Source organism: Barbatula barbatula, assembly GCF_947034865.1.
Source record: "Barbatula barbatula genome assembly, chromosome: 4".
NCBI classification, from domain to species: Eukaryota; Metazoa; Chordata; class Actinopteri; order Cypriniformes; family Nemacheilidae; genus Barbatula; species Barbatula barbatula.
Window position 1 is genome coordinate 8,032,729 of NC_136768.1, and position 19,161 is coordinate 8,051,889.

Below are 19,161 nucleotides of genomic sequence, written 5' to 3' on the forward strand. Positions count from 1 at the left end.
ATTTTTTGTCTAAAGTTTTTCCAATCGTTTTAGGCTATTTTTGTTTTCAATAAACAGAACATTTTCAAAGTTTTAATTGTAGTTAACTAAAATAACCTTGCACTGAACTCTTCTTATTTGGATTGAAAGCATCAAATGCATGCAAACAGCTGTGTAATCGTTTCTCTGCATTAGCAGATGGATCGGGTGTGATCATTTCTCACACGTGCAGACCGTTTATTTTTCCCACTAACACACAACAACTAAATGACATCTTTAAAACTCTCTACCGCCAAACCAAAAGCATCACCTGCGTGTTCCTGGGAGGAACACTTGAATATGAACCACCAGTGGGGATGTCCCTCTAAAATATCCATGCAAGTAACAAACACAACCCCTACACATACAGTGCGTACACACATAGAAATCCTTGACACTGTCAAGTGGTATAAGCAATAATTATGTTGTGGTTCATTTCCGAGAGTGTGGCTTAAAATATACATACGCAGAAGAAACACACAGCATTAAAAGCACAAACAATCACAACATCATGCAAAAGCACACTGACACACACAGCACACTTTAATTACATCTATATTAGTGAGCCATTAGCCTTTTAAAACAGTGGATAGTAAAACTGTTCTAATGAACTCTTGCCTTGCACACACAAGCTCAGAAAGGCAGAATGATGAGTCGGTTTGTAGTGAGGGCTTAATGATAGCAAACCAGACTGAGAAGATCACTTACAGAGCACTAATATAGTGAGAACAGCTGTCCACTAATAATCTGTCTCGGTTACACGTGTATGCACACACACACTACATAAGTGCACAAATGTGCAAGGGATGCAATATAAACAAATTTGCGATTGGCTGACATTTTCTGTACATTTTTGCTCCACCAGTAAGTTTTTTCAGGGCTGTTTTTTACCGTGGTACAATATACACTTCCGATCGAAAGTTTAGGATCGCTTGACAAAAATGTTTCTCGTGATGTCCAAATCTTTTAATAAAAAAATGTGTGCCAAAATATATATTTTTTTATTAGTAAACTAAATAAATTGACAAAATTACTTATAAAAATATGACTTTGCCACCAAAAAATTGCAGTGCACTGCTGTCAAGACAGGGTTCGTTGACTAGGGTGTTCTGCGTAAGTGGATGGTTACTTACTGACCCAAGTCAAATTGCATCCATCCTTCGACATAAATCAACCAGATTTTCTGCCTGTTTATGATCCACCAAGCAAAAAAGAAAAGTAAGATAGGATCATGCCTGCCCAAAGAGTCCAAACCCAAATTTAAATATGGCATTCTCATCCTTAAATCTATGTGGCTCTGGTCCCTCTTAGCACTTCTAGTGTATTTTTCAACTGGTTTATCACCCGATCGCTTGGAAATCATCTCTGCTCAACAAGCTGCATAATTTGAGACATAATTTATGTTCACAGCACAGACAATAATATCAACAATAATGATAAGAGTGATGCTTGCTTTAACAAACACCAGCAATCACACAGAGGCAGCTATCTGTGTAATTGTTATTTCCTTTCCACTATGAACAGTGTGATGGATCTGGCACAGCCTCTTTTCAATCAGAATGGTAAAACATAAAGGATCAACACACGTGATACACAAAATCCAGTGTTTTTGTGCCGGCTGTGTGCCGATGGATATCATGTTATCTTCTTGATGTAGGTCTTAGGTGAGTACCATCAATAAGTTCTGAGATCTATCATCACGCCTACTTTAGAGCGTTATGGCGCTTTTCCACTGCATGGTACCGTCAGGTTTAGTACGACTCATCTTGGTACAGCTCACTTCACTCCGGCTCAATGTGCTTTGCCATAGCAGTTTAGTACTGCTTCAACGTGGGTGGGGATTATAAACTTATCGTCTTAGTTGCACCGCCTCTACTGCCGTAACATTTTGGTATCGGTACAGTACGCTTGGAACCTCAACTGAGGTGGTACTAAAAAAAGTATCAGGTTTTAGGGTAATGTACCAAGTGGAAAATAACCCAAAAGTGTATTGTACACAAAAAAAATCTAAATAAAATTTGCAGACAACTGTGTGAATTTAAGATAAACTGAGTTTATAAATCAGCTCAGATGACCTTGAATCCAATTGTTTAAAAGTAACTGCAAAACTAAATAGAAATGAGCTCTGGCAAAAAACAAAAGCCTGGCATCCTTTGTCCGCTGCTGCCACATGATTTTGATATTTTGACATGTAATATAAATAAATTGAATACCGTATACACAGTTAAACATAGCAGTAACATTGTGTCTGGCATCTACAGAGTGTGTTGCAAAACATCCTCAGAACAGGGTATAATCGGTTACATGTCCCCTTTAAAAGAACGGTATTATATCACTGTGAATAAGTCCAAGGCTGAATGAGGCTTCTTTCACACAGCAACAAACTCAATAAACATAATAATACACAGATCCCTAAATGAACTCTGACACAAAAACACACCCATTAGTCTGTACGGTATGTGTGTGTGTGTGTGTGTGTGCGTGTTGGTGGATGGGGGTCATTTAGATGATTGGCGTGTCACAGCCTCTTAATAAAAATGTTTCCCAGGCTATTTACGGCCTTTCGAGGCAGTCCAAGAGAAGTGGTCCCAAAGCCAACACACACAGCAAGGCTTTTTCGAGACTTGCCTGTAGCAAGAACACTGCAAACTTTCTCTACTGTTTTCTTCTGGCTCAACATGTCAGGCTTGCCACACCAAGATGATGTGTTCAAGCACTGATATTTTCAAGTACGTTGGTAACCAAACAACATTGATTCCCACTCGCTTCCATTATATAGACACAAAAAAACTGAGATATCTTATTCTTACTGAAAATATCTTCTTTTGTGCTCCACAGAGAAAAGGGTCATATACAGGTTTTGACCGATATGAGGTTAAATAAATCATGACAGAATACTTTTTATACATATTTTTATTTAATGATGTATTCCTTTAATGAAGCCTCGACTCGTATCTGTTAAACTGGGGGTTGCCAGGTCATTGGAATTCCCCTTTTGCTCTTCTTTTTATTTCTTATCTCTGAATGCCTCCATTAAATGTCTAACAGCCTGACATCATAAAAAATATATCAATCCATAAATTCAGCAGGGTGTTCTCTTGGCTGTCGCAAATGGGGTGTGTAAACGTCCATGTGTGCCGAACAAGACACGACTAGCCCTCTACTGTCGCGTGTCGCAGGCAAGTCGTGCTAACTAAAGTGGAAAAAGCATTTATGAGTGACAACCAACAAGACCCACCCTCATAAATCTATATAACACACACACGGTATGAAAGTGGTGCAATTTAAGTACAAATGCAATATGATGGTTTCATGAGGTAAAGTGACTGTTTCATAGAGCCCATTTGCTGTTCTGCTGCACGGGGCCCATTTACCGATTCAGCCTTGCAGGGACACGCGCACACACACACACACACACACTGACACACACACACAGTCCAAAGAAAAGTCAGAGGGTAAAAGAGCTGAAGAAAATAAATGAAATCTGACAATACAGGCAGTATGGAGGCCAGCTCACGTAACACACCTAGATGTTTAGCATAGAATATCAGAATGACTCACCAGTCAAATGTCTACACCACACAATAAACAGATACAGTGCGTGTGTCCAAATCATTCAGTCCAGGATGACTGAAAGCTAAAAGGGGCATTGAGGTAAATTAAAGACTGGATGAACTGCCTATTATTAAAAAATGAAAGTGTTTTTACACCATGTATGTATGTAAACTTGTTGTTGTTGAAACTCCATAAGCCAAATTAGGACCTAAAAAAACACAAAATATTTACTCTTTCATTCTATCACCCCTAGAGTACTGGAGTTTGTAACCGCAATAGTAATGCAAAAATGCAATAAAATGCCACTGTTCACTCATGACATATTGGACCAAAATGTATACTAACGTGGAGTTTTGGCCTAACAGAAATGGGCGAAGATGATGACAAACACTTTAGCTGTCATCAGGACCATTGTCTCCATGTCATGCAATTGATTTATTGAACGCATTCCAGCTGGTTTCTTCATTTAACGGAGGTCCATGCGTGTGTGCCTGTACGAAGGCGTATGTGAATGAGTTTTTGAGCAGGATAAAAAGTATTGATGAAACATCCCCGAACGTTCCCATCAAACATACCAACAGCCACATTTCAATAGCTCATTCACCTTACTTAATCAAGCATACATCAGACACACAGAGAGGGAGAAAAGGACATACAGAGAGACGGAGAGATAAAGAGAAAGGTAGAAGGAAATAAAGTGAATGAGAGAGAGAAAGAAAGATTGGCTACAAGCCCAGAGGAAAATCCATACCACTCTGTTATTGGGCATATAATTGGTTTCCTCTCTCTCTCTTGCTCCATTTATCTCTATCTCACTTGCTCGGTCTCTTGACCCATCCCCCTCTTTGACTCTCTACATGTAGAAATTCATAAGACAACAGGAAAGGAATTTGTGTATTCGTCTAATTCGTGTATTTTGTGACAGCGTATTAAACATTATATTACAAGTCTTAAAGGCAGTGTAGGCAATCCTGTCCAGAAAAGTTTTTTGTCATGCTGGTTGGAAGTCTCTTATCATCCTGATAGCAATCAATAAGTAAACCGAAACATTGGTATTGGTTCATGCAGACATCATACGTCATCAGCGCGCTCATGGCAGCGGGACAATGGCGGACAGAGAGCAGGTACCTGGAGATATTCGTATATTTTAGTAATGTAATTCTCTTTGTACTCTAATGTTTTCTCACCGGTGAATGTGACATGACTACACTGAAACGATCCAACAGCTTCTGGTCTGTGCACGCGCTCATGTGTTTTGGAGGAGGCGTGGCTTTGGATGGTGATTCGCTAGAGGGAGGGGTCCTATGATTGCACTGCTAGCAGGCAAACGTTAGTATTTTCCAAGTGATCTACTCTGCCTTTAACACAGCTCCTTACCTAGTCCACTACACTCTACAGGACTGTTTGACACTCCTGACCTACATTTTTTGCAAGTCATTTTCATAGTTGTGACTGAAGCAACTTGAGTAACTGACTGGCCTATGGGTAACTTGCTGGATTCAAACCCACATTTCTCACATAAGCATATGTGCCAGAAGAATAAAGAATAACTACAAGGCGAACAACTCTCCTTCTTGTTCAATCAATAAACCAGTTTCATAAATCAGATTTCATCTTCCACAAACAACAGCAGCGATTCGACAAATAAGTTAGTTCCGTGTCTCAATACAATCACATCAGAGCTGATTTCTCTCAGACAGCAGAGGGAATTTCACTTCCAGCTGTGCCCTATTTAAGGGATCATAGTACCGGCTGGTCAGTGGAGGTTCCCTTCCTTTCCCTTCAACCACGCATACTCACAAACCTACAAAGAGAAAAACAAAGATGAGAGAAAGCCAGACAGAAAGACAGAGACAGAGTATCATTTACCTTTACAGCTCCTCCCTCTCAAATGATCTCCATGCTCTGTGTGATCAAAACAGACTGAGCTGAATCAAGCACATTTGGAGGATTGTGGGACGTTTCTCACACTAGCGTCCGTCTCACTTATGCATTAAACCTCTATCAAAGTGCTTTAAAAGGAAAAAATTAAGTAGCCATTTTTCATTTTGCTCTGGGGGCCATGAATATTTCACAATGTTTAAAAAGAGTCATTTCTCTTCCGCTACTCAAGTAAAATATGGAACGGGTATTTTGTCTAGCTTTCCAGTAAAAACACCCCTTAACATCTTTAAAACATGATAGATTTACTTGTGTGAGATCTTAAGACTTGTTTTCAGCGAATATATCTTGAATTCATTTTTGTTTTCCTAACCCACTGTCTAGATATTTAACTTATTTTCAACATAACTCTAAGAAAACATTAAGTGAGGTTTTATGCTTGAATGGGGTAAGACAAAGATATGGTCCTTGAAAATCCTATGCTATCAACACGACAAATCGCAGAGACACAGCTGTCTGCAAAAGAAAACAAAGCACTGCATAAATAAAGCAGAAAAACGTTCTCAATATAGAGGTTTTCCTCCAAATCACATGGAACATTCAGATTTTCCCATGAGTCTTTTCTCTGCGTACTCTCTGACACCAGCAGCAACTATGACCTTGGAGTAAACGTCTGTCTAGAGACACGCACATTTATACACACAGAAAATAGCAGGAATATAACCGAGCAATGTGTTTTTCCTCTCACACACTATTTATAATCAAACATTAAATGTATTCCTGGATACACAAAGTTGATAAATCCATAAGGTGACGTTGAATGAAGGAAAACCACAAATATTGAAATATGGATTAAAACCAGTCTTTTCAGTTCTATACTGACTTGTGGAGTTGTGCTGCTACAAAATATTTTTTGCATCGAAATGAATTCATTTAAAATATGCTTTTATTCAAAGCGGGTTTCAAATATAGAAGTGTGTCATTTTTTGGAGGATCTATTGACCGAAATGCAATATAGTATACATAACTAATATAAGTACAGAGCGCGTATCGTAAAAACATTATGTCTTTCGGCAAAGAAGCGAAAATGCGACAACATCTTTGTCCTGTGTCAGCTGCTGTAGTGCTGAGCAGCTGGTTGCAATTTGAAACCTCACCGATAGATGCTGCTAAAATGTCCACATTGGTCCTTTAAGATACATTAATAAACACAATAAATAGGATTGTTTTTAAGCTCGGGGGAAAGCTGGTGAAACGGTGAATACACACAAAATAACCCACATCAGTCTGGTCTCGACACATAACGCGATAGCAAATTAACCCATCGCACAGATGAAGAGAGAAATAAAGGGCTTTCCATATTGTGCAATCATTATCAGGTTCTGTGTGTCTCTGAGCCAGGCCAGCTTATCTGCAAGGAAACAGCATCATGGGACATTGTAACCCTAGACTGTCATTTCTCACACACCAGAACACCATCGCATCTATCGCTGGGAGATCATCTAGCTGTTCACAAACCAAGGCTACGCAAAGTACACAGGACAAGCTGTGAAGTGGAGATACAGTACATCCATTTAAACACATGACTCTGCAATGTCCACACCGCACATACGCAGAGAGCAGCTCAATGCTGATCGCGTTAACTCGGTGAGTTGGTGTTAACTCAACTTTAAGTGGATTTTACTCATGGACTGAAAAATGATTCCGTCAGAATGTCAATCTCACTTCATCACTGACACGTGTGAAAGACTAAACCTCACGAAAATGGTCTGTCTTGTGTTTCACTACGTAATAAAAGCCAAGATAAAATAAAAGTCATGTTTGGCATAACAACAATGGACCCTGTTTTAGTTAACTATTATCAAAGAATTTTGTATTGGAGCAATATTTTCATAACAATTAAATTTGTATTTGCATTTTCGAAGCACACCAGATGCGGAAGAGCCAAGCCGCGCAGCTCTGGACGCTTTTCTTAGTCCTGCAGCGACACAGCGTGCCACTCGCATAATTTAGCATTAAATTAGATGTTGTTACAATGCAGAAAAACATTAAAGGGAGAGTTTATAAACGCAAAACACAAAAGCATAACAAAAAGGCATAACATAAGTGACTGACATTCACCATTCACTTTTATTGTTTGGAAAAAACTGTGAATTTCTTAACCTACATGTGCTTATAAACATTTTCTAATCGTATCCGTTTCTTTTGATTTGGGTTGGCGAAATGACATTCCTCATTTAGATGTAATGTGTGTATATATCAGGTAAAAAGGGGGAAAAGAGTGATAAGAAATTGAGTAAATCCAGCTCTCTTGGCACCTCTTGTCTTCCTCTGCTGTTTGCCAGGCAATGCTGACCATGCCTCTTATGGGACTGTAAGCTGAGTCTCGGGTTCGATCGCGAGAAAGAAAGAAAGAAAGAAAGAAAGAAAGAAAGAAAGAAAGAAAGAAAGAGGAACTGATCAATACTACACTGGAGGCCCTGCTACGAACAGTATAGCTGTAACGCTGATTCAGGAAGGAAAAGAATATTGGAAGGAAGAGAAGGATTGAAAGATAAAGAGAGGGGAATTGTAAAAGACAAGATACAGAAGGGAAGAGATGGAACATCTCTATTCTTTCATTCTGCCGTCTGGAGGATTTAATTCGACCTCTAAGGTCAACAGCGAACTTTGGATGTGTGTATAACAAGGACATTAGCGCTTCAATTCATTTTAATGGTTGTTTTTTGGCTGGTGTGGGTACTCACTTTTGAGAAGGCTTATTTTTAAGACAATCACACGAGCATGCACATAGTATAAAATGTTTATTTAATGCAAAAAGGTCAATAAATGTTTAACAAATGCAAAAGTTTGTTTTGTCAAGATGCGTTTTGAATAGTTTAGTTATGGACTGGCCTTTGTAAACCAGCCAGTCTACTTTCGAGCTCCTTGAAAAGCATCAAAACATACTTAGATAAACTTGTAAGCTTGTTAATACAATCCTGTGATTTGGAAATGTTAAACATGCCAGGTATGTTACATTGGTAGAGGACATGGGCAGGCAGCCTACAAGGCTCAGGATAGGCTTAAACACACACTCATACATGGGGGGACATTTTTTAAATGTCCATAAAACAAGCTAATCTAATGAGTGGTCATGTGGCTGAGGGGGAGGCGAGCCACCCAAGCTCTAATGCCTTTAAACCCTCATCCAAACAGCACTTTGAAGGCCATTTATCAGCGCAGAAAACAGCGAGTCATAAGCTACGATAAACTAAAGGATGAGGGGCTGAGTGGTTGATTTATGACAGCTTTTCAGACAAAGGGAAAGCACGCTCAGAGGAGTAGAACGATCACAGACAGGAGCATTACAGAAAGCGAAACTCTTCTTCCTGTGTACATATTATCAGAAATGTGCATGTGTTAAATTGTGAACTGCTGAAATCTCAATTAAAGCCCTTATGAAAATTAACCATATGTTTACGAAGATAGTAAGCATATTTTAAAGCGGCCATGCAACAGTGTTTCATGCATTCTGACTTATTTACAATGTTAAACGTTGTCTTCTCATCAACTAGTCAAAAACAAGTTGGACGTATGACATAGTATTTCTGCGCTCGATACACTCCCCCAGCGTTCGTAAAGGTTTCGAAAAAGAAATTCGAAGATGAAGGTCCGTTTCGTAACAACTTTTCTTAGTCGCTTATTGGACAATGTTCCCGGAAAAGCAGGCGGCTCGCCCATGCGTCAACCAAGCCGGGCGGGAGAAGGAGCATGTGCACAAGTCACTTTGACTTGTGTGCAGGAGAGCGATAGCACTTTGTTCGCAAAGTTCATCTATGTTTGTTCGTTCACTGCATTTGGACGATGAATGTAATATAAACGCGAATGTAACGCTGGATTTGGAGATCGTTTGAAAAGGATTTTTGGGCCCAGGGCTAAAAGATTCCAGACATGTACAGCACAAGGTAAGTGAAACTCATGTCTGTGTTTTGTTGGCAATGCATGGGCTCATGTTTTAATTCCGCCCCCCACACACTTTGTAGGTTTTCTGAAATAATCGTACAGCTGTATCTGTCGTTTACAGATGTGATCAAACTAAAGACTCTACTGATATTTGAAGGGTGCGATTTTATTCTGTAAGTACTCAAGATTAACATGAGATATACAGAAACTGTCTGAGATACAGCCACTTTAACTATAGTCCAAAGGAACCACAAATTTACCAGTTTCATTATAGTAACTACAGTTTAACCATGATGTAGTTAAACGATGGTAGTGCAAATTGTAGTTAATCATACAAAACATGGTTGCTATGGGTATATGCTGTTTACACAAAACGGTGCTCATAAATATATGTATATACCGGATGATATCTAAATGTTTTGGTTCAACTTTGGAATCGAAACTAGGAATCGATAAGAATGGAAATCGATTAGCAGAATCATAATTAAAATCGGAAAACATCTTTTTTTATTACCAACCCTATTAAGAAAAGGCATCTTTTACAATTTGTTACATTTATTTACCTGCAAAATATCAATAAAAAAATGTTGCCCTAAAATGCAATTGCATATAGAACACCTACTCAAAGAGTAATTGATCTTTGATCAGGTATCTGTACTGAGCCATAACGTGACAGTGAAGATATCTTCCTTGCAAACTTTGACATGTTTAAAAACAAAGTTGTATTTATAAGGTGACAGGTTGCTATAATTATGAAGAAGTAATGACTATATCTGCAAGTTGCAAGTTTTGTGAATTCAGGAACTTGCAAGTTATTTGAAAGCTAGTTGTGTCTGAGCTTCTAAACAGCAAGTAAACAAAAGAAGAAATGCATACAGCTTTATTTTTACAGTTACTGTATGTCTGTGAAAAAATGTGTGGTCTGTACAACAAATCGTAGAGACTGCTGAGAGATACTGAATTCAGCTAGCTCTTTATTGCTAAACAGTCTATTGTTGGTAGTGTATTGCTCTAAACATTATATAAAAACAAGACAAAGTTGGATTTGTTGCTTTATAGTCGAGGCCTTACGTGGCCGTTTCTGGCTAAGAAAGAGAAAAATGGACCAGACTTCATGCTGAAGGTCAAAAGTGTGGCTTTTGCGACTGTCTGGTTCCCATGCTGAGTCAATGTGCAAAATTTCTTAAAAGGTCATTTTTTGACTATCTATCATAGGATGATTTATTGACAGTCACGCACGATTGTGCACTTAGAAGCATAGACAGCCAAAATGTGTCTGAGACAAACAACCTCCACACTCATGTGTGCACACACACACACAAACAGAACATTCCCCACACTCTGACCTTTGACCCCGACTACACCAACTCTGTCCACTTCTCGTGAATGGTGAGATTTAAACGTCCTTTTCTCCCCTATCTGAGCCAGCTCCCCCACATTAGCTGACGGCCGCTCTCCAGACCAGAAGGTTTGGAACTGTCCGTGTTTTTAGTAAGCAAGCGGCTCTGACACAGTGAAGTGTTTATAGCTGTGAACCGCACGGCACTGTGGTCTGTTTTGGTGCCTGATAAAATCAGATTAAAGTTGTTGAATGTTTATTTTCATAAACTGCAAGACTATGACATGGCCCCCGACACTGCCCGGGAGAGAAAACTGATTCTAACAAGTCTCTTTAACTTATAAGGAGAAAGATGTCCTTGAATTTAACAAAATATAAACATAAAAATATGATAAATACAATAAATAATCATGTATAATAAAAGTCTTCCCATGTGTAGCTTCCTATAACAATCATTTTTACTCACTCTCAGGTCATTCTGAACCCGTATGACTTTCTTCTTTTTAAAACTAAAGAGAAGAAACTTATTGGTAACCAATACACACAGGACCACATTGACTTTCATTGGATGACAGTGACACAAAACCACCATTTCTCAAAATATCTTTTTGTGTGGAACAGAATAGTCATTCACAGAATTTTTTTTGGGTGTACTATCCTTTAAGAGCGATTTGTCAACTATGTCTTAAACATCCTGACTTGTCATGCATTCTTCCAACTCTTTACTCAGGAGACAAAGATGCTCTGACTCAACACAGGCTGCAGAGAATATTGAAAAATAAACATAATTGACATGTGGGACAAACCAAACAGTGTGTTTGTTTGTGCTTTTTATGTCAGTAGTCGGTTTTAAGTTGTATTTAAGTTGTATCTTCCTGTTTGCTGAGAGCGCGTGGTTTGAGACGGAGCTCTTTCAAACTTAAAACATTGCTTATATTCTTGTTGTTATCGTAAAGATTTGTGTTTTAATTTATTATTCACCGAGGGTGTAACTTCTCCTTAAGAATATCCCATACAAAAATGGTCGTTAAACGCACTAATAATATATTTGTATCGGATCATTCTCTATTAGCCCTCAGGCTGTTAGCATTACCACCTGCTTAACTCACTGTTCTCATTTATTATCACATCACTAATGGCTAATGTTTCATGATTTGATGTTGATGATTCAGACATGTTTGTACCTTTGAGTGCAGATGAGGAAACGTTCGCACTTCAGTCGGAGTTGGAGGCTGTGGAGAAGAAGATCCGGGATTTACTTGAGAAGCAGACACGGCTGCGAGAACGTAAAACGGCGCTGGAAGCATCACAAGCTGATGCTTGCAGACTCAATCGTCCGGAACGTACGCGCTTCGTAAAGCTAAAGGTGCGTCGAAGATATAAAACATTTGATGGCTTGTAAATTACTTCCTTTAAATTCTAATAAAACAGAAATATTACTTATCGGACCAATGACACGCAAACCGAATAGTTCGGATTATAACCTGCAAGTTGAAGGATGTTCTGTTACTCCAACAAATACAGTAAGAGATCTAGGTGTTATATTAGACAGCAACCTGTCATCACATCTCAAATGTCACAAAAACAGCTTTCTTCCACCTTATAAATGTTGCCAAATTACGAAATATCATATGCGTTGCTGACGCAGAGATGCTTATTCATGCATTTGTGACCTCAAGACTTGACTACTGTAATGCGCTACTTAGTGGTTGTCCTGCATCATCAATAAACAAACTACAGTTAGTTCAGAATGCAGCTGCCAGAGTTCTAACCAGGTCCAGAAAATAGCATCACATAACCCCAATGTTATCAACCCTTCACTGGCTTCCCATTAAGTATCAGTTCTTTTAATCACTTATAAAGCATTAAACGGTTTAGCCCCACCGACATAACATAGCTTCTATCACACTAAAACCCGTCACGCTCTCCAAGATCTCAAAACTTTTGATAACACCTAGAATAACTACATCCACCAAAGGGGGGTCGAGCTTTCTCATACGTAGCACCTAAGGTCTGGAATAGCCTTCCCGACACTATTCGAGGATCAGACACACTCGCCCAAATTTGAATCTAGATTAAAGACGTATCTTTTCAGCCAAGCATTCACTTAATGCAACATATGCTAAATAAACCACAGGGAAACTGCTGACAGTTATTATTTACTAGAATAATGTAACTTGTAAATTAAATTATTAAGTTCTATAAACACCATGCAGGTACTTTGCTGTGTTCTACCTTTTTGTGTTTTTCAGTTTTTCTTCATTTCTCCTGTAGAGCTGCTTTGAAACAATGCACATTGTCAAATGCGCTATATAAATTGAATTTATATTTTTCCCAAATAAACAAAACTACATTTCTGTTTGAACAGAGTACGACTATAACAAAAAGTATGTGCTTGTGTGTCAGCGTTTACTAAAACAAGCAAAGAACAGGACACAGGAAACGTAAACAATATGCCACAATAAAAAGTTACTCTAATGTGAAGAAAAACGTAATGGATTTTTATGATGTATACCAGTTTCTACTGCAATTTAATTTTAGGCTCCTGTGATAACACAATACATCAACGCATGTATGACTGAAGCTCACCGTCCAATCACATTAGACAACAAGGCAATCAATCAACGGATCCTCCCATCTTGCTTGTACCACAACCAGCATCCTCAATGTCACAATTTCCTCACTGAATCACTCAGTGCCAGTAAGTGACGTATTAGTAAAACACAGCAAACAAACATTGAGACCTAATCCAATCCAACAAAGTCTCTCTCATGACTCAGACCCTTTATTAAATGAGACAAATAATGTCTGTGTAATCGAGTTTGTCATGATCACATTAAACACTGGGTGTATGAATGTCCTTTCATGGAAAGTCATGTGTTGCTGGGCTTATAAAGCAATCATACTGTGTTTTTATTGATGGGCTAATCCATTAACACGATGAGGGGACAAAACATTGATCGTAGTAGCGCTGGGCCCTGTCCCCCATCGCAACACTCTGTAAGTGTGTGAGGTCAATGTATATTGCTGGAAAAATTCATTCATCAGTTATTATAGTGTATTTTAAATTGACTTTTTGTATACTTTTATATATTTCGTGTTTAAGTCTGTTTGATAGATGCTGGTCTCAATGAACCCCTAGGCAAATTAATGCAAATTTCAACCTTAGAATCAAAAAGTTTTTAGCAAGGGGTTTTGACCATACCTGATAGCTCAGAAGGTGGATTAAATACACATGTGAATTCTCTCTTATTGTTTTTAAAGCCTAGTTTTACGGAGGCAGGTAAATTGTCATATCCATAATGTAATATCTCATACATACGGTCCACATTCCTCATATATGGGCACATACCATTTTTGAAATGTTCACAAACAAATTAAAATTCTACTAAGAGCCATTCCTGCTCCATTTGTTGCTTCTGGTTTGCACATTTTAATTCACACCCTTTTTGTTACATGAATAACGCATGAATTTATAACTACTAAAATATAAACGTGCAGATTGATATTTTTCCAATGTCTGAAATCTTAGTCACATATAAACAGATGATTCAATATATTGGGTCAAAATAAATATATATATATATAACAATCCTTTCAAAAACGATATTTTTGCAATTACCTGAAAATAAAAGTAGCACACAGGAAATCATTTCTATTTTTGCCTCAACTACTACATGAGACAACCAAAGTCCTATAATCACAATCCTGTTCTTTATGTGACCTCTGGCCTGACCCGATTCTATTTTTAGATAAAACCATGTGAACCCTCCTCAGGCGATGCCCCCTTAACTCACTGCGGCCGATGAAACAAAACTTCCAGCATTGTGGACAGATGGACTGAGACAGACCTCCTACTGTACTGTACTGCACTGCACTGACCCATCCCTCTGGCCAAGAGTTTTGACCCAATAAAAGAAACGCACTCCCATCATGCAAAACCAATGAAACCACAATGTGCCCACCAACAAAAAAGAACAAAGACCAGACAACAATGCCGTCTAAACCCAAGCAGCAGCAAGGTTATATCATTATCACCGTAGAAAATGCCTGAGACAGGGATCTTTTGTCCAGACAGCAACACTCAGAGCCATCGATTGAACTCTGCAGAAATAATCAGTGGTTTTAACAAGTGCCGTGCCTGATGCCACGCACACTTTAATACTGTCTTACGGTATAAATGTGGTTGACGTAAAAAGACATTTCGGATCATTATCTGGTATCATGCTTGCTTCACAACCCTATGGCTGCAAATCAAACTCCTTTTTACCGATGCATTTGTTGCATCAAAGCGTGCAGAACAGTACTCTACTCTCAGCCAGTTTTGTCTCATTGTTCCAAGGTTACCCGAGCGGGCAGGACACCGCCCAGGGTTACCAGAGCGGGCAGGATGCAGTCCATGCCCAGACCTGACAAAAACTGTGGTGATAGAGCTGGACAAAGAACGTGGCGACTCTTCAAAAATTCAGCCGCTAATAGATTATTAATGATAATCTTAATTCAATTTTTTTATTTTGCCTTGTTGTGCAAGCACTGTCGAGCTTGTGCAGAGGCTGCAGCTTTTGCCAGAGGGGAACAGAAATCCCCTGGTTAGGCCTGGTTTCCCTCTGAGGTTTTTTTCTCCTCCACTAGAATTTCGGGTTTCTCGCCACCGTTTGCATACTGTTTTTGCATACCGTTTGCCTGGCCGGGGAGGCTTCTAGAATTTTGTATAGTTTTATTAAAATTAACACTGCATATAGGAATTTATAGTCTGTCTGATATATGACCTGTGTTTTGACATGCATAACCTTATATGTTTTGCTTATAGTCAATGTTTTCCTGTACAGCTGCTTTGTAACAATGAAAATTGTAAAAATAAAGCTGACTTGACTTTCCTTCTCTGCTCAATTCTCACGGGCAGGCGAGCAGTTCCCAGGTGCCCTTCCCCCATCCCTGCCCGGCCATTCCTGAAGCACACACATCCCTATGTATGCTTGGCATTTTACAGACTGATGTGGAGTGGAGCATTCATCATATTTCCTGAGCTTATAAGCGTGAGACATCAAGAACTGTAAACACACGCACACAGCTGATCAAACACATGACAATGGGCAATTCGAGAGAGACACACACAACCGGTATGAGAGAAGCGGCTGTCACATACGGACATTAAAGGTAGTAGAGAGATCAAGTTTAAGCTGAGATGAAACACTATAAGCGTGTCTACACCGGACACGACAGGCGGCGACGCGACATGACAACCGCCTTGTTCTTAATGGGTTCGCACCGGATCCAGTGTGGACAAATGTTTGAATTATAATGGATTCTAATAGGTTTCTAATGTATTTTGTCATTTCGCAGTCTTGATGTCCGGTGTAGACACGGTGTTACAAGTGCACCGGGTTTAATTGGCTGATTTAATTAACTGATTAACCATCAATTAAAGGGACAGTCTGTTATCATTTTACTCTCCGTGATGTCAGTCAAAACGTGTGTCTGATTCTTTCTTCCGTGGAACACAACAGATTTTGTGTCCATGCCAGTTCAAGGAGGGACAATGAAACATTCTTAAAAAAATATTTTGTCTTGAGAAGAAAGTCACAGGTTGAGACATGAGAATGAGTAAATGATAAAAAGGTTGTTCTATCCCTTTAACTGATAAATCTTGGTAATATTATTAGCATGTTTGTAAGGTTCAATCACAAACCTGTAACAGCATCTGGCAAATACAAACAAGCAATGTTTTGTATTTTTACAAAGACTACAGGTTGTTTTGTTAAATTCAAGTGGCTGTATTGTAATAAAAATGGGATTTGCTTTAAAAAGGGCAACACGGGTGAATTAGTTAGAAATACATGATAGGAAATGTTTAAGTGTGTTTGCAGACTTTGGAATCATGGGAAATCTGAGCAAACTTTCAAGAAAACATGACATCAGTAGATCAGAAACATCTCAAATTGCTCTTCATTTAATCTAGTCGCCATTTAGGAGAACGGGATATTAAAAAGGGTTCTTTCTATATTTTGGATGGGTGTTGCAAAGGGTTAACACACACATACGACACATTCATTCATTCTTGACAGCTTTCCTCTATGGGCACCCCCCTGCCACATTCACTATTAAAACGACCCTTCTCAAACTTCAGGTTGAACAATCAAAGCGAAGCCACCAACCCAAAGAGTGATGACTTTTCTCTCACATATGTCAGTGTGTGTACAAAAGCTTACATCCCAACAGCAGTAGTGTGTATATTGAGGGGCGCAGTGGGTCGGGGATGCCTGGAGTGGGTGTGTGCGTGTCTGTGAGAGAGATATTATTTGCTCAAGTAACTGCAATCGCTTTTCTGTATTCATATAAAACGCAAAGACTGCTCAGTTTTCCGGACACCCATTTATCCAAAATACCTCGGGACACATACACAAACTTACGAGGTTTCCATACCTGAGTAAACCGGGCAGAGGCATGGAGCCGGATCCCGATCCCAGCAATCCTTTCTTCCCACTCAGGAGCTTCTCCACCAGCCCCACGTTCCCGGTCCGCGACGCTTCCAGCAGCTCCGTCTCCTTCCCCATCCCGGACACGAGTTTAATCCGCGAAAACGAAAACAATCCCGAGCTTCCGAAAAAACGGCGAGGTTTCCTTTTACGACATCTGCGGGATGTCACGGATAAACAGACGTTCTGCCGCCCGCTGCTGAGGAGAATGAACGCGTGAACCCGTTAGTCCACACCGGAGCTCAATGATGGAATGATGCACCGGATGTTTAACACGGTCCCGGTGCAGCTGAACCGAACGGAAAGATGACGGTTCGGTCGCCTAGAGACGCGGGTTAGATCACGCGCTACTACCGCTCTGGTCTCGCGCTCGCTCTCGGTACGCACGCTGTTCTCCGCGCGCTCTTTCTCTGAGTGTGCTCGTGTGCCGTTTTACCGACAGCAGGGCGGCCCGGGATCGGTGTTTCTTTCTCTCGGCTCCTGTGTGGCAGTGTGTGTTCTCCTTTTCGGTTAGAAGAGCCGGTCTGTCGGGGCGTGGAGTAAATCACGGACACTTAAGATTGCCCTACGTGAAATCTATCATAACCCATATATATATATATATATATATATAGGTTATGTTTACATTACCATAACTAAAAAAAGTGTTGTGGCTCTGGGTTTATCATAAATTATATGTTACTTTAATTTATACCATGGTCTGTTTGAAAGCTCGATTCTGATTGGCTTGAAGGTGTGCGTTAAAGACCTTTAACGCATGCGGTAGGATATGATTTATATTGAAATGAACTGACAAAATAAAGCTTTTTTTCACCTGTTTGGTCTAAAATGACTGTAAACATCAATAAGAGCTTTCATTTGGCAAATAACCGTGGTATAAGCGGGATAATGCACAGCCAAGCGTGCGTTAAATTATTCTTGGCCTCCACCTCATGCATTAAAACCCTTTAACGCACGGCTAGCTGTGGATTATCTCTTACATATAGGCTACCTTGGCAAGGAAAAAAATGCAAATCGAGAATGAAACATTTGTGCTCACATAAAATAACCATAACCATTGTTTAACAAGTGTGGCTATTTTTGCTAAGCATTTGGCAATAAATGTCCGACAAAAATATTCCTAAAATGTTACTATAACAAGACTGCTGGTACATTATAACATTACTGATTATTTTTCATAAAATATATTTTAAAAAAGACTAATCCGTGTTATCAACCAACATTTTCGTCTCTTTTATAATACAACTCAATAACGTAAAATACCAAGGTACTGCAGTCTGTTAAGTACCAAATGATTCAATGATTGTCATCATACCACAGTACCACTACAGGTCATTACAACTAACTGCTCCACAGCAATGTTTACTATACCGTTCAACTGTGAAGTTTTCGAAAGAGAAAAGCAGCGCAGAAGAGGAGGAAAACAAGAAATGAAAGAGATGTTCTGGTGTGAGAGAGAGAGAGAGAGAGAGAGAGAGAGAGAGAGGCAGCTGCAGGCCCACTGGGTGTTGGAAAGAATCAGTAAATTTCAGCTTTGCCAAGAAACAGAAACAACCGGATCTTATGAGGCAGTTGTGTTGAGCTTTCTCTGTTACTCACACCAATACAAGCGGGTGTTCAGTGTCTATTTAATGTCTAACTCCAGGAATAAACTCCACCACGGAGCAGCAAACAGAGCAGTATTCATCTGCCTTAATAGGCAATGCATAGAGCGAGAGCACACGCAGACATTTGGAGCCTGTTGGGGTTGGCTTTATAATTCACGAGGGCGATGAGATTGAGGCTCTATAGAGGTGAAGCCAAACCGGCCTGAAAAAACGAGACTACATGTAGCCTAGAGAGGTTAAATAAAGATGGATTTTTTATAAACTCAAGGGAGATGTGCCTTTTTAAGTATCTTTAGCAAAAGTGATTCATCCACCACAAGAAGTCAGTGTACACTACAGG

General features: G+C 39.5%; 1 protein-coding gene across 2 annotated transcripts in view; it reads right to left on the reverse strand.

The window, feature by feature from the left end:
- anks1b (ankyrin repeat and sterile alpha motif domain containing 1B) overlaps positions 1-17,625 on the reverse strand; it is a 116,427-nt gene extending 98,802 nt beyond the window's left edge. The window contains exon 1 of one of the 2 annotated variants that reach the window (XM_079454797.1): positions 17,162-17,625. In XM_079454797.1, the coding sequence (XP_079310923.1) occupies positions 17,162-17,292 (131 nt within the window). In that variant the 5' untranslated portion in view covers positions 17,293-17,625. The remainder of the gene's footprint in view (positions 1-17,161) is intronic. The other variant, XM_079454796.1, reaches the window with a different exon arrangement.
- Positions 17,626-19,161: the final 1,536 nt, after the last annotated feature.